At 46.6% G+C, this 13411-nt stretch overlaps 2 protein-coding genes across 3 annotated transcripts; both read right to left on the reverse strand.

The window, feature by feature from the left end:
• Nucleotides 1-5519: 5519 nt before the first annotated feature.
• Mblac1 (metallo-beta-lactamase domain containing 1) lies at nucleotides 5520-6529 on the reverse strand. Its single transcript, XM_051205313.1, has one exon. The coding sequence runs from the start codon at nucleotides 6507-6509 to the stop codon at nucleotides 5727-5729; it is 783 nt and encodes a 260-aa protein (XP_051061270.1). The 5' UTR covers nucleotides 6510-6529; the 3' UTR covers nucleotides 5520-5726.
• Nucleotides 6530-7237: 708 nt separating this feature from the next.
• On the reverse strand, nucleotides 7238-13286 carry Cnpy4 (canopy FGF signaling regulator 4). 2 transcript variants are annotated; one of them, XM_051205259.1, is made up of 6 exons: nucleotides 13122-13286; nucleotides 10053-10179; nucleotides 9865-9961; nucleotides 8848-8970; nucleotides 8160-8277; nucleotides 7238-8067 (listed from the first exon to the last, which is right to left on the reverse strand). In XM_051205259.1, exons 1-6 carry the CDS (start codon nucleotides 13234-13236, stop codon nucleotides 7931-7933), a joined length of 717 nt encoding a protein of 238 aa, XP_051061216.1. In that variant the 5' UTR covers nucleotides 13237-13286; the 3' UTR covers nucleotides 7238-7930. The 2 variants fall into 2 exon arrangements, with proteins under 2 accessions (XP_051061216.1, XP_051061217.1); XM_051205260.1 differs by lacking the exon at nucleotides 13122-13286 and adding an exon at nucleotides 12663-12765.
• Between the last annotated feature and the right edge of the window lie 125 nt (nucleotides 13287-13411).

Genomic DNA, 13411 nt, shown 5'->3' on the forward strand with positions numbered 1-13411 from the left:
GGCAGGTGCTCTACCACTGAGCCACACCCCAGCCCCTCACTGGGGGATTCTAGGCAGGTGCTCTACCACTGAGCCACACCCCAGCCCCTAACTGGGGGATTCTAGGCAGGTGCTCTACCACTGAGTCATCTTCCCAGCTCTTTGAGGCAGCATTCCCATTTCTCTCTGTTTCTCTGTCTGTGTCTCTCTGTCTATCTCTCTACATATACATACTTCCAAGGTAGCTTTGAACTTACAGCTGTACTGCTCAGCTCTCCCAAAGGTGGGAATAAAGACCCACGGCACTGTGCCTACTGGAGTATTATTATCTACTGGACACAAATAAGACAGGAGCAGAAACAGAGCCTTCCAATATTATAGAGTTCATTTTGAGAAAATCTCACCAGCCAGACACAGGCATTACACCATCTGCTAGGATGAAGAAAAGTGTAAGAAAATGTGTTATGCGCATCCCCCATGGAGGGATAACTGCCTTAACCTAGAGACAGGAGAGAAGCCCTAGTCCCTACTTCACATGACCTGTCAGACCTACATGACCCCACCTGGATGGCATTCCCCTACATATGGAATTGGGGTGGGGGGATGGGAGGGGATGGTGGTTAGGGTGCATGTGAGAGGGCAGAGAGGGTAAAAGGGAGGGAGAAAGGGAGGGAGGGAGAGGGAACTGGGATCGACATGTAAAATAATAAATTAAATAAAAAAAAATGCTTTGACTCCAAAATTTAAGTTCAAGGACAAGTTACTGGGGAAAAGGATTTCTATTTTTGTTTCCACAGAAAATGAAAAGCTGTGGATTCCTTCCAGACTAATGTGGTTTGATCAAGCCAGACCGCCTGAAACAGAGTACCAGGTGATCCTACATTCAAAACAGCTGGATAAAGCAGCCTTACAGACTACAGCCAGGATTTCTGCATCTTCTTAGAATCCCCCATGACAGCGCCCCTTACCAGCAGGAAATAGTTTGGAAAGAACAACGCCCAAATTCCCAAATATTGTCTATAAATGTTTGTTTTCATTTAAATGGACTTTGTTATATAAAATAAATAAATAAATAAATAAATAAATAAATAAATAAAAATGTGTTATGTGACACACAGAACCTAACCTAATGCATCAAGTAGTTAAAGTACTAGTGATTCTCCAGAAAGAACTCAGGACCAAATTAGAAGGAAGAAAAACAAAACAAAACATCCTGTTTAACTTCAATTACCTTTTGAAAGTCAGGATTTCCAAACACAGTCATGTCAGTGGTTAGAGTTTAATGTATAAAGTTAGGAAGATAAGCAAACCCACACAAAAGATAAAATGAAAACATTTCCTGGACTCGGGTGTAGCTCCACTGTGGACACTGGTGTATGTAAGAAAAAAGATTGGTCCATTTCCAAAAGAGTTGTGAGTCAGTCTAGGTTTAAACAACAATAAGCAGAAACACCAGGACCCTGCTAGCATCCACTAATCTAACTATCTCTCAACAAAGTAAAAGCTCAGAGGAAAAAAGATAAATTATTGGGGCTGGAGAGATGACTATGTGGTTTACAGCAGGATGCTCTTCAGAGAATCCAGGTTTCATTCCCAGCATCCACATGGTGGCTTATAACCATGTCTAACACCAGGGGACCTGACACCCTTCTCTTACCTCCACAGGCCCTCATACAGGTGGTGAACACACATATGGGCAAAATGTTTGTACACACACAGTTAAATATATTTACATTTTAAAAAAATTACCTAGGTCCAAGCTTGTCTGCAGACATGACAAAGCCTTATAATAAACAGGATAGGGGCTGAAGAGATGGCTCAGTGATTGTGGGTGATTGCTGTTCTTGCAGAGGACCCCAGGTTCGTGGGTGGCATACAACTCCCTATAACTCAGTTCCAATGGAAACAGTGACCTCTTCTGGCCTCCATGGGCACCTGCACACATATGGCAATAGCTCACACACATACCAAAAACAGATCTTTAAAACAATATTAAATAAATAAACAACAGGATGCATAGCATAAAGGTGAACCTATGCATGCATTCTTTGTTAAGAAATGAACAAATAACCCAGGCATGGTGGTGCATCCCTTTGATCCCAGTACTTGGGAGGCAGAGGCAGGTAGATCTCTGTGAGTTTGATGACAGCCTAGTCTGTAGAGCTAGTTCCAGGACAGCCAGAGCTGTTACACAGAGAAACCCTGTCTCAGAAAAACAAAAAGTGAAGAGACAGACAGACAGACCATCATGAACTCAATCTTACCAAGGATATACTAGTCTTTATTTTGAAAGGGAGGGGCACAGATTGGCTCAGTAGGTAAAGGCACTTGGCACCAAAAATGATCTAAGTTCAAACCGGTCCCATATGGTGGAGAGAGAGAAATAATTCCCAAAAATGGTTCTCTGGCCTCCATATAAGCATCATGATACATTTGTGCCCCCGCACACGCACATGCATGCACACACACACACACACACACACACACACACACACACACACACTAATACATGGGGGAAAATTGTATCTAAGTATGGTAGCTCACACCTGAAATGCCAACACTTGGGAGGCAGAGGAAGGTAGATCTCCAAAGGACAGAGACAGCCTAGGCTACAATATTAAGTTTGGGACATCTTGGCTATAGAATGAGACCCTGTATCTAAAAACAAAACAAAACAAAGGGACTGAAGAGATGGCTCAGAGGTCAAAGCACTTGCTGCTCTTGCAGAGGACCTGGAACAGATTCCCAGTACCCACGTGGTGGCTCACAGCCATGTGTAACATCAGTGCTAGGGAATCCAATGCTGGCTTCTAAACTCCATGGGCATCATGTGTACACATGATGCACATAACATACATCCAGGCAAAGCACCCATACACATAAAAAAAATAAAATGATCTTTGAAAATTTAGTATTTCATATTGCTGAGGGACGGCATATTCCAATAATCTCAGCACTCGGGTGTAGGTGTTTTCTGTCCCACCAGCCCACTCCCAAATAACCACTCAGAGACTTACTATAAATGCTCAGCTACTAGCTTAATCTTGTTACTAACTAGCTCTTACAACTTAAATTGAGCCCTATCTCTTTTCTACACTCTGCCATGTGGTGGTACCTTCTCTCAGCATGGTAAGGTGAGCCCACTCATCTTGCTTCTCTCTGAGTCTCCTGGAGACCCCTCCCTTCTTCCTCTTTGCACTCTTGTTTTTGGCTGCAAGTCCCACAATTTCTCAAAAAGACAAAAGCAACAACAATTAGTTGTTTCCTACGGGAAGAAAACTGGCAGGTTTTTAGGGTTTGTTGGTATTGTTTTGCTGTTGCTTTTGGCTCATCTAGCATGTACAAATCTGTGGGATGACCCCCAACACCACATTACAAACCAGGAAAGGTGGTGTACACTTGGAATGTTGTTCCATAAAATTATTTTTTGTTGCTTCTTCATAACTGTGATTTTGCTAGTGTTATGAATCGTAATGTAAATATGTGTTTACTGATGGTCTTGGGCAATCCCTGTGTAAGAGTCATTCAATCCCTCCCCCCCAAGTCCAAAAAAAATGCTGCTCTAACACTTCCTACTAATCTACCCAATCCTGTTCTTGCTCCGCACTAAGGCCTTCTCCACTCAGAGCAAGTGGTTATTTGCGTTTTACTTATTTGTTTGAGACCTAGTCCAGGCTGGCCTCAAACTCACCACGAAGCTTGAGGATGTCCTTGAACTCCTGATCCTCCTGCCTCTAGTTCCGGAGTGTTGTCGATTAGAGAAGTGAGCCAGACAACTAAGTTGTTATAGCCTGTTTCTAAGCCAGTGGCTTCCATGCTGCAATGATTCCCTCATTCCTTGCCACTTTCCCATGTCCCTTTGCAGTCCAGCCTCATGAGTCTTCCTTATTTATTTTTGAGCCTAGGTCTCATGTTGCCCTGGGCTGGCTTCGAACTTGCGATGTAGCTGAGGATGACCTTAAACTTCTGGCCCTCCTGTCTTTACTTCCCAAGTACTGTGGTCACAGGTGTGTGTCACTACACTCTGTTTTATGTCTTGCTGGATACTGAATCAGGTACTTTGTGCCTGCTGGGCAAGCACTGTATTAAGTTACTTCCCAAGGCCCCATGGGTCTTCTTGATGCTTAAATGGGTCAAGCTGTTATAGCTTAAGAATTACATCTACTGTCTGCTGCCACGAACGCCTTTCTCTTGGATCCTCACTCAGTTCTTTGGTCAAGCACCTTCCCACAAGCTGGATGTGGAGGCTCACCCCTGTCATCAAAACAACCAGGAGGATGAGACAAAAGGCCTGAGAATTTTAAGGGCAGCTAGGGTTGCATAGTGAATTCTAGGTGAGCCAGGGCTACACAGCAAGGTGCTCTCAAAACAAACAAGCTATGCTTGGCAGTACTCATCTGCACTTTGGAGGTAGAGGTAAGAGGTTCAGGTCATCCTCAGCTATACAGCAAGTTCAAGGCCAGCCTGGGTTACAAAAGACCCTAATCTAAAACAAAACAAAAACCAGGGGCCACAGAGATGGCTCGGCTGCTAAAGGTGCTTGCTGTAAAGCCTGGTGACCCGAGTTTGACCCTCAGAACCTACATGGTTGAAGGAGAGCTCTAACTCCTGCAACTTGTCCTGACATCCATATATAAGCCATGGCTTAACTTTGTGCACATATACCAAATAAAGAAGCAACGTCGTTCCGAGGCTTTTCCTAACCTCTCAATATCAAGCAGCCTCTCCCCAGCCCTGCTCGCTAGCCTATCCTTATCCTGCATGTATACTGCAAGTCACAATCTATAATTATTCGGTTGCTACTACTATTATGGTTACTCATCTGTCTCCTGAATGGAATGTGACTTCTGTCTGAGGCAGGGAACATCATGTGCTCACTGTAGTAGTATCACTTGACCTATATCAGTGCTTGAGACATTATAGGTGTTAAATAATTAATCCACTGGGTGAATTCAATGAATAAATGAATGAACTAAAGTCAGGTGGGAATGTACATGCCTCTAATTCTGTAATTCCAGTATTTGGGAGGTGGAGGCAGAAGAATCAGGAGTTCGAGGCCAGCCTCAGCCAGACTGGAATACATGAGACTGTCTTAAATAAATAAATAAATAAATAAATAAATAAATAAAGTAGTCAGGTGACTAAAGAGTCATCTCATATCTGTGTCTGGCACCTTCACACCAGTGTCCATCCTGGGAGAAACAAGTCATTGGCCACAATATTCCTCTCTTGCAGCTTCTGATTACAATCCCAACGATTATTGCTTTCACTATTTTGCATTTACATCAGGACAGTATGTTTTTTTTTTTTTAAGATCTCAAAAAGAATATTCATCAAGATGGCTCAGCCGGTAAAGGTGCCTGTAGACAAGCCTGCAGACCTGAACTTAATCCTGGGTTCGCACAGGGTGGAGAGAACCAACTCCTTCAAATTGCCTTCAGTCCTCCACGGACACACACACATAACACACACCAAACACCCCAAACAAATATTTTAATTTAAAAACATTTTTTTTCTGGAAAAAAATTTCTTTCTGGATTTTACTGAGGCTCACAAAGGAGAGCTGAGCCAGTCCTTCGTCCTACTTAGGCTGCAGACAGTGGCTGATGTCAGTCATTCCATCCTGTTTGGAAGTTGCCTCCTGGCAAGGCTGAACGTGACAAACCTTTCTTCCTCTGACTTTGACCTCAGTCAGGGTCTCTTTGACTCCAGTTCCTCACTGAAGGTGCTTTCCTGGTGGGAGTCCATTAAGCGGCCTCCTTGTCTTCACATATCAAATCGTCCCTAGTCTTCACTATTTCCCTGACCACACGAAAGGGGGCTCCGTGACCAGGCACCACCACATCAGCCACAGCCAGGATCCTCTCCCGGCTCCGCTGCTGAGCAATTGGGTCTTCGCTCAGGGCCTGCCAGGAGTCCTCGTCCCCAAGGCGCTCGAACACATCGCCAGCCACCACCACGGTGCCCAGGCCGGTGCCCTCCACTACGACGCTCACGTCCCGCTGTCCTCCGTGGCCCGGCGTGGCCCACACCTGCAGCCCGGAGCTCAGTATCAAGGGCTGCATTTCACACAGGCCATGAGGCAGATAGAGGCCCCCGGGAAGGCAGAAGTCGTGGGACACTAACAGAGCCGCCCGGGGAAACAACCCTAGGTTCCCGATATGATCGGAGTGCCCGTGGGTCCCCACCACCAGAGTCACGTCTCCGGGGGACACGCCCTGCCCAGCCAAGGCTTCCAGCAGCGCCTCCCGAGCCCAGGGCCCTCCGGTGTCCACGAGGACGGGGCCACGCACCGCCTCCTCCAGGGCAGTCTTAGCGCCGCCGTCTGCGGACGGGGCCACTCGGCGGCTGGAATCCGAGGCCCATGCCCGGGGCAGGACGAGGGTCACAGTGCCATCAGCCCGTACCGCGTCGCCAGCCCCCTGCGGCTCCGCGTAGCCGCGCAGCAGAACCATCACCGAGTAGGAGTCGCTGGATGCCAGTAGAGGGTTCTCACCGAGCAGCGGCTCGGTCCGCACTGGACAGCTCATGGCAGGGGTTAGGAACTATATCCAGATACGGACGACCGCCCAATACCTCCGAATTCCTACCGCAAGTCCCGCCAGACCCAGCTCTTAAAGTGGTATCGCCCTCCTCCCCCTCCTCTCTAAGATGGTATCGCCCAGCCAACCCTTCCGCGCTACCTCGCCTCCCCAGAGGTTTTGGCCTCGGTTCCTTTAGGCTTGTAGACCGTAGGTCTTCACCCCTCAACATGCTAAGGAGATCTTTTCCCTCTTCATTTTAGCTCTAGCCGTTGACTACTTTGAAACTAAACTATTGCTGTTCTTAAGTCTTAATTTTACTCAGAGGAGGGAAAAAGAAAAAAAAAAAAAAAAGGTCGAGAAAACGGGAGGAATTTTGCTCTTTACGTGCTCCCGTACAAACGACGGCGGCTGAAGCCTGAGCCATAATTACTTAACTCTGATCTCTGTGCAGTTTACACTATGTGCTGCACAAACTTGGAGTTTTGTTTTGCTCTTTCTGTTTAGAGATACTGGGTGTCATGTAGCCCTGATTGGTCCCGCACTTGTTGTGTAGCTGAGGAACACCTTAAACTCTTGATCCTTTTCGCCTCCACCTCCCAACCCCTGCCAGTATCCTTGGGAGGCAATATTATAAACACCATTAGCTGCTGGTAGAAGGCAGGCTGAAGGTTCCACTGTTTGGGTGCCGCCTCATCGATAATGTGTGTATGTTTGAAATGGGGCTCAGTCGATTCATAGAAAAGGTTTAATAGCGATATAGAAAATATGGCACCTGTGAAGTATGAAACAGGCCACATGTCTACCCCACCTAACCCATCAGCATTGCTTCTGGTGTTCTGTTGTTACATTTGACAGCCTGCAGACTCATGTTTGCAGGCTGTGTATATAAGTTGGTGAGCACCCCCTTTTTGGCATCTTATTTTGAGACAGGTTCTCGTGTAGCCCTGGTTGGTCTTAAACTGCCATGTAGCTGGATGATGGCTTTGAACTTCTGATAGGTGTTTGCCACCACATCAGGTTTTATGTGGTCCAATTCACATCATTGACCGTACTAGACAGACATTCTATCAACTGAGCTACATCTGTAGCCCTCCTCTGACCTCTTGAAAAGGTTTAAAACAGACCCTTTTAAAAGCAAAGTGACTTTTCCACAGCTCATACCATCACTGACCAATCGGTGCAGGTGAGGACCAGTAAAATAGAGAAAAGTTCAACACCCTGGCCACACACACTTGGTCAACTAAGTGGCTTGTGGCTCATCTCTGAAGGCAAAACTTGCCCCTGTTTCTCTCCACTTTTCCCTCCTCTCATGTTGCCATTCTGGGTCCCCAGGGTCATGCCTGAGGTCATACAAATAGGACAGTTATAAGCCTTGGGATGGGAAAGGGAGAGAGTTTAGAAAACTCCCCATGACCCCTCATGGGGGTTCAAAGATCCTCTGGGTCATGCTTGGGATTGCCTGAAGTCTTGGTTATCTCCTCTTCCTCCTCCTCATCCTCCTCTTCTGCCTCCTCATGTCCATCACTGATCTTCTCCTTTCCAGTCCAGGTTTCCTGTAGACAAGCTAGGCAGAACAAGTGAAAACAATTTCAATATTAATGCTGGGCGGGAGGGGGAGGTGAGCTGGGAGAGGAGAGGCCCATCCTTTTTACTTACCAGTTTCAGAGGCTGGAAGCACGTGACCTTCACAGAGAAAGTGCTGTAGGGACTGCTCCTGGTGGTGGAAGTACCAGTCTCCCACAACATCTTCAAACTCCTCCAGCATTGTCTCACACTGAGGAAGAAGAGCAGGAAGAGGATCCGCTTAGACGGAGACCTCTGCTTTCCACTCCCTACCTTCCTTCTCCATTAACTGCCTTTCCAGAGGCAGGCAGCCAGGTCACACCTGGGTTACTGGATGTGCAATTCTCTTCATTCAACAGTTACCGGTGTTTACTACTACCTAGTACCTAGTACAGCCACTCTTCTAGGTGGCAAATGCCTGTAATCCCAGTTGGGAAGCAGAGGCAAAAGGGTCGTATATTCTCAACTACATAGTGAGTTTCAGGCCAGCCTGGATTATGTGTAATCCTGTCTCAAAAACAAAAGTTATGTCTCAAAATCTAGCCTGTAAAGTGACATGAGAATAAAACAAGGCAGTAGTATGAGGCCCAGAACACAGGACATAGTAGATACCCAGTAAGCAGTGGTAGATATTATTAGCCTCGCAATATTACTTCTTGATAGGCTTTGGGCCTGCCTTAAGAAATAGCACAGTCCCTGCTCAGAGGCAGCCATCCCCTAGAAGGACTTCTAGGATTTAGGTCTTGTCACCTCCCTGGGCAGAGCGGCAATCCCATCCTACCTGCTTCTTGAGGAACGTGACCTCCACACTGGGCTCATCCCACAGCTCCAAAGGGATGCCCAGATCCACTTTCACCCCCTTCTGTACTAGGCCTTTCAGGGTTGCCATAGTCTGACTCTGGCCCTGGGGGATGGAAAATTTGGTGTTAGTCCAACCCACCACCTCACCTCTTCTTTTCCCTTTTACCCCATCAGTTTTTATCAACTGCTGGAGACGCTGTGGTGTGTTCTACGAGGGAGTCTGGCTAGAATAGGGGGCAACTGGCAAATATTCCCTGAGGATCTTAGATGATACAGGTTTGTTTCTGAGAAACAAGGTCCTGGACTGGGGAAAGAGAACTCAATCGGGAAAATGCTCGAGGACCTTGGTCAATCTCCCAGAATCCATGGCATGGTGGCATTGCATGAACTTATAATTGCAGCACTGGGGAACAACAGACAGGTAGATTCTTGGGGTTCTCTGGCTAGCCAGCCTAGCTTGCTTGAAAAATCAGTAAGCCAGTGAGACCCTGTCTCAAAAACCAAGGTAGGAGCAGGGTGTGGTAATATGTGCCTTTAATCGCAGCACTCGGGAAGCAGAGGAGGCAGGTGGATCTCTGAGTTCCAGACCAGTCTGGCCTACAGAGTGAGTTCCAGGGCAGTCAGGGCTGTTACACAGAGAACCCTGTCTTGAAAAACCAACAGCAAAAACAAACAAACAAAAAACAAGGTGGGTATAGCAAGGTATCTCAGTGGACAAAGGTGCTTGCCATCAAGTCTAATGACCTGAGTTCAATCCTTAGGACCCACATGGTGGAGAGAACCAGCTGCTCTGACCTCAGGAGTGTGCTGTGACACATGCTCACATGAAATAATTATGGAAAAACAAAACAAGATGGACAGCTCCTGGGGAAAAACACCCAGAGTTGTTCTGCTTCTCTACATGCAGACATGCACATACATGAATATACAAGGGTACACACAAAGCTTTTGGGAATAAAAGGAAAACCAGCAGTGCCCTTATGAGGAAACACCTTACCTTGGCATATCTCAGTGAGCCCTTGCGCTCAGCGTGAACACTGTAATCCAGGATCCGCTCACATAAATTCTCCAACGCCTCTTCCAACCTTGTCTCACTGTGGGAAGAAGGGAATAAGACTCCTTGATGTTTGTGGAACGGGGCAGCTCCTCTGGGGTTGGTTAGAAGGTGGATAAACACAGACTCACGAAAGGCTGTAAGGCACATGTCTCTTCCTCTTGCCTGTGTCTAGCACCTGGCCCAGCTCCAGCACTTCTCGAGATCGGCCTGTGCGACTCAGCTCTTCCTGTAGCTCCATGCTCAGCAGCTTACACACTGGTAGTAAGGAGACACCCAAGGGGACAAAGAAGACAAGTGATCACACCAGCATCACTGTGTCCATGATCCACGACAGAAGAGCATACTCTGGAGCCAGAATGGCTGCAAGAGGGTACTGACTCAATCTCAGGAGCTGTGAGATACTTGCTGTGTCCCAACTTCTTCACCCTAAAACGTGGACAAGACTGTCCCATACAGAGGTGTGATGAAGATTTAAGTCCATCAACATATGTAAACCCCCTAGAGTCATGTCTGGCATACAGTGAGCACTGTGTAAGTACTTTGGTGTCACTCTGACATTACTCACTGAGCTACTTTTACATGTACACTTTTATATGTATAGACAGCATAAAACCCATCATGTGCCACAAAACACAGTCAGCTAGACACATAAACAATGATACAGTAGCAGTGCTCCAAGGCTGCAATCAAGAAATCTGTTTCCAGGACTAGTAAAATGGCTCAGCAGGTAAAGGAACCCACTGCCAAACCTGGTGAACCCACATGGTGGGAGGAGAGAAATGACTCTTTCATGTTATCCTCTGACCTCCACACTCTACACGATGACATGTTTACTAAACTACATACATACACAAAACAATTTTTTTTAAAAATCAAAGAAAGCTGGGCAGTTGTGGTGTACCCCTTTAGTCCCAGGACTTGGGAGGCAGAGGCAGGCGGATCTTTGTAATTTTGAGGCCAGCCTGGTCTACAAAAGCTACACAGAGAAACCCTGTCTTGGAAAAAAAAAAGAGAGAGAGAGAGACTTCATCTCACAGTAAATGCAAAATTCATTCAAAGGTCACTACTGTAATTTTAATAAGGATGACCATATCTTTTCCACCGTTGTCTTTCCCAGCACCTGATCTGGCACTCGGTGGTGGGCTGGGTTCTCAAAAGAGTCTCCTATAGAAGGAACAAACTAAACAGGGATAAATAACAAGAGTGCTTACACTGTGCTACAACCTCAGGTACACAGGCACGCCCATTTCCTCCAGGGGCTTATGGCACAGCAAGTGACAGCAAGGAAGAAGTCCAAAGGAGACATTTAAACTCCAGAGGGATGGAGAGGAGCTTATCAAACGCAGGAGAGCGGGGTGATGGAGCATGAATCTAATCTCAGCACTGGAGAAGTAGAAGCAGGTGAACCTCTGAGAGTTCAAAGCCAGCCTGGTCTATAGGGTGAGTTCCAGGACAGCCAGGGCTACACAGAGAGACCCTGTCTCAAAAAAAAAAAAAAAAAAAAAAAAAAACAAAAAACAAAAAACAAAAAAAACAAAAAAACAAACAAACAAAAACCTTTAAACAAACAAGAAAGTGCAGAAAATTGGGTGGGGGGAGGCAGCCAAAGGAGAAGGCACACTCATTGACTGTGAGAAGTTGGGTGTGTCTGAAGCATAGTCACTTTTAGGATAAGAACGAAGTATGAAAGTGTAAGGATAGTTGACATTTATAAATACAAGACATGTATAGACACCCCTGCCCCCATCCCCAAGGTTGGCTTAGGGTCTGGGAAACAGTTCAGAAACTGAAGTGCTTGCAAGCTTGAAGATCTGAGTTCAGGTCCTCAGAATCTATGGGAAAAGTTGGGTGATGTGGCACATATAATCCCAGTGTTTTGAGACGACAGGTGGCTTATGTGCCTAACTTCCAGGGGAATGAGGTAAACATTTCTTCTGAAGGAATGACACCTGAGGCTGTCCTCTGACCTCCACATGTGTATCATCCAGGTCTTGGTCTGACAACAGAGGCGATAAAACAAGAGTGCCAAGATTATTCCTAAGAGCAGGGCGGTGGTGGCCCACACCCTTAACTCCAGGACTCAGGAGACAGAGGCAGGTGGGCCTCTGTGAGTCCAAGACCACCATGGGCTTCACAAGAGTGAATCAGTGCACATCATTTTTGTTTGTTTGTTTTTGAGACAGGGCTTCTCTGTAGCTTCGGAGCCTATCCTGGAACTCTCTCTGTAGACCAGCCACTGCCAACAGCGCACACCTTTAGTCCCAGCATTAGATATATAAGGAAGAAGCAAAGCGTCTCATGCAAGATTCAGTTCCCGGTCACAGGGAAGACAGGATCTCCATTTTCAGCCTTGGTAGATTTAAGAGCTACTGGCTGGCTGTGTTGCTTTTCTGAGCTTCAGCTTGAACCCCATTATCTGTCTCTGAGTTTTTATTATTTGTGCTACAAGATTAGAATCAAGTAATGAGTAACAATGATAAAATAAAATGCAGCTGGATATAAGGCGAAGAGAAAAAGAATCCAAAGAAAAAGTTAATGTCAGGGAGAGAGACAACAAACCAGGGAACAACAAGGTATTCAGTGACCTGGCTCCTGACTAATACAGCCAGAGACCATGCTGCTTGCTGTAAAATCTCTACAGTACACCCCAACTATAAAGCCTCACACCTATGGGTAACTTCTAAGTGGTGTGATGTCTCCATCTTTTGTTTATGAGCTTCAGCTACTGACTTACTCACCTTTAAACCCCTGAAGGGGGGTCATCAGGCCTGTAATTTGGGAGCGTCTCTGCCAGGGCGAGGCACAGGATGTCTAGAAGGTATGAACCTTACCACCCCCCCACCCCCCACCCCGCCCATGCAAGTTGTCCAGATTTAGGTCTGGTTAACAAGGCGGGAAACGCATTTAAGAAGATGCTCGGTAGGATCAACTTTACCGGTTCTTGAACTACAATTCCCACAATCCACAGGGGGCCAGAGCCTGCAAGAAAAACCTGGCTCCTGCTGGATGCCGCCTGGGAAATGTAGTGTCAACCTAACCCTGAGTCCCTCCCTTATTTCCATTCAAGAGTTATCAAGCTCCAAAAGAACCTCTTTCAAGACGGCCGAGTGACCCATCTATCTTAGTGCACTTGATCAAGGCTAGAGTTAGGGAGGTAAGATAGACAGATGCAAATAAGAACGGCTACTTTTCTTTACCTTCGCATTTGCTGGGCAAACGTTCGGTGTCATCTTCCTCCTTTTTCGTCGTCCCAGCCCAAGCACTGTACACTGCCAGGATGAAAAGCAGTATTTCCAACCGCACAGGTCCCATGCCAAAACGCAGTCCAAGCGTGAAACCTTCGTTTCCCTTCAGACTAACTTCTGGAAGGCAGCGGGCCCTTTAAATTTAGACGCAGCGGGCCACACGCTTTAAAAAAAAAAAAAAAAAAATCTATCGTGGAACGGTCAGCGCATGCTCAGAGCTAGCCCGAAAAAATGGGTGGAGC

This window comes from Phodopus roborovskii, unplaced genomic scaffold (genome assembly GCF_943737965.1).
Source record: "Phodopus roborovskii unplaced genomic scaffold, PHOROB, whole genome shotgun sequence".
Taxonomy (NCBI): domain Eukaryota; kingdom Metazoa; phylum Chordata; class Mammalia; order Rodentia; family Cricetidae; genus Phodopus; species Phodopus roborovskii.

Coding starts and splice junctions, on each gene's coding strand:
- Mblac1 (XM_051205313.1), bottom strand. CDS start 6,509: ATGAGCTGTCCAGTGCGGACCGAGCCGCTGCTCGGTGAGAACCCTCTA.
- Cnpy4 (XM_051205259.1), bottom strand. CDS start 13,236: ATGGGACCTGTGCGGTTGGAAATACTGCTTTTCATCCTGGCAGTGTAC. Junction 8,278..8,847: donor TCACGTTCCTCAAGAAGCAG/GTAGGATGGGAT, acceptor CTTCTTCCTCAG/TGTGAGACAATGCTGGAGGA. Junction 8,068..8,159: donor GCTTCCAGCCTCTGAAACTG/GTAAGTAAAAAG, acceptor TGTTCTGCCTAG/CTTGTCTACAGGAAACCTGG.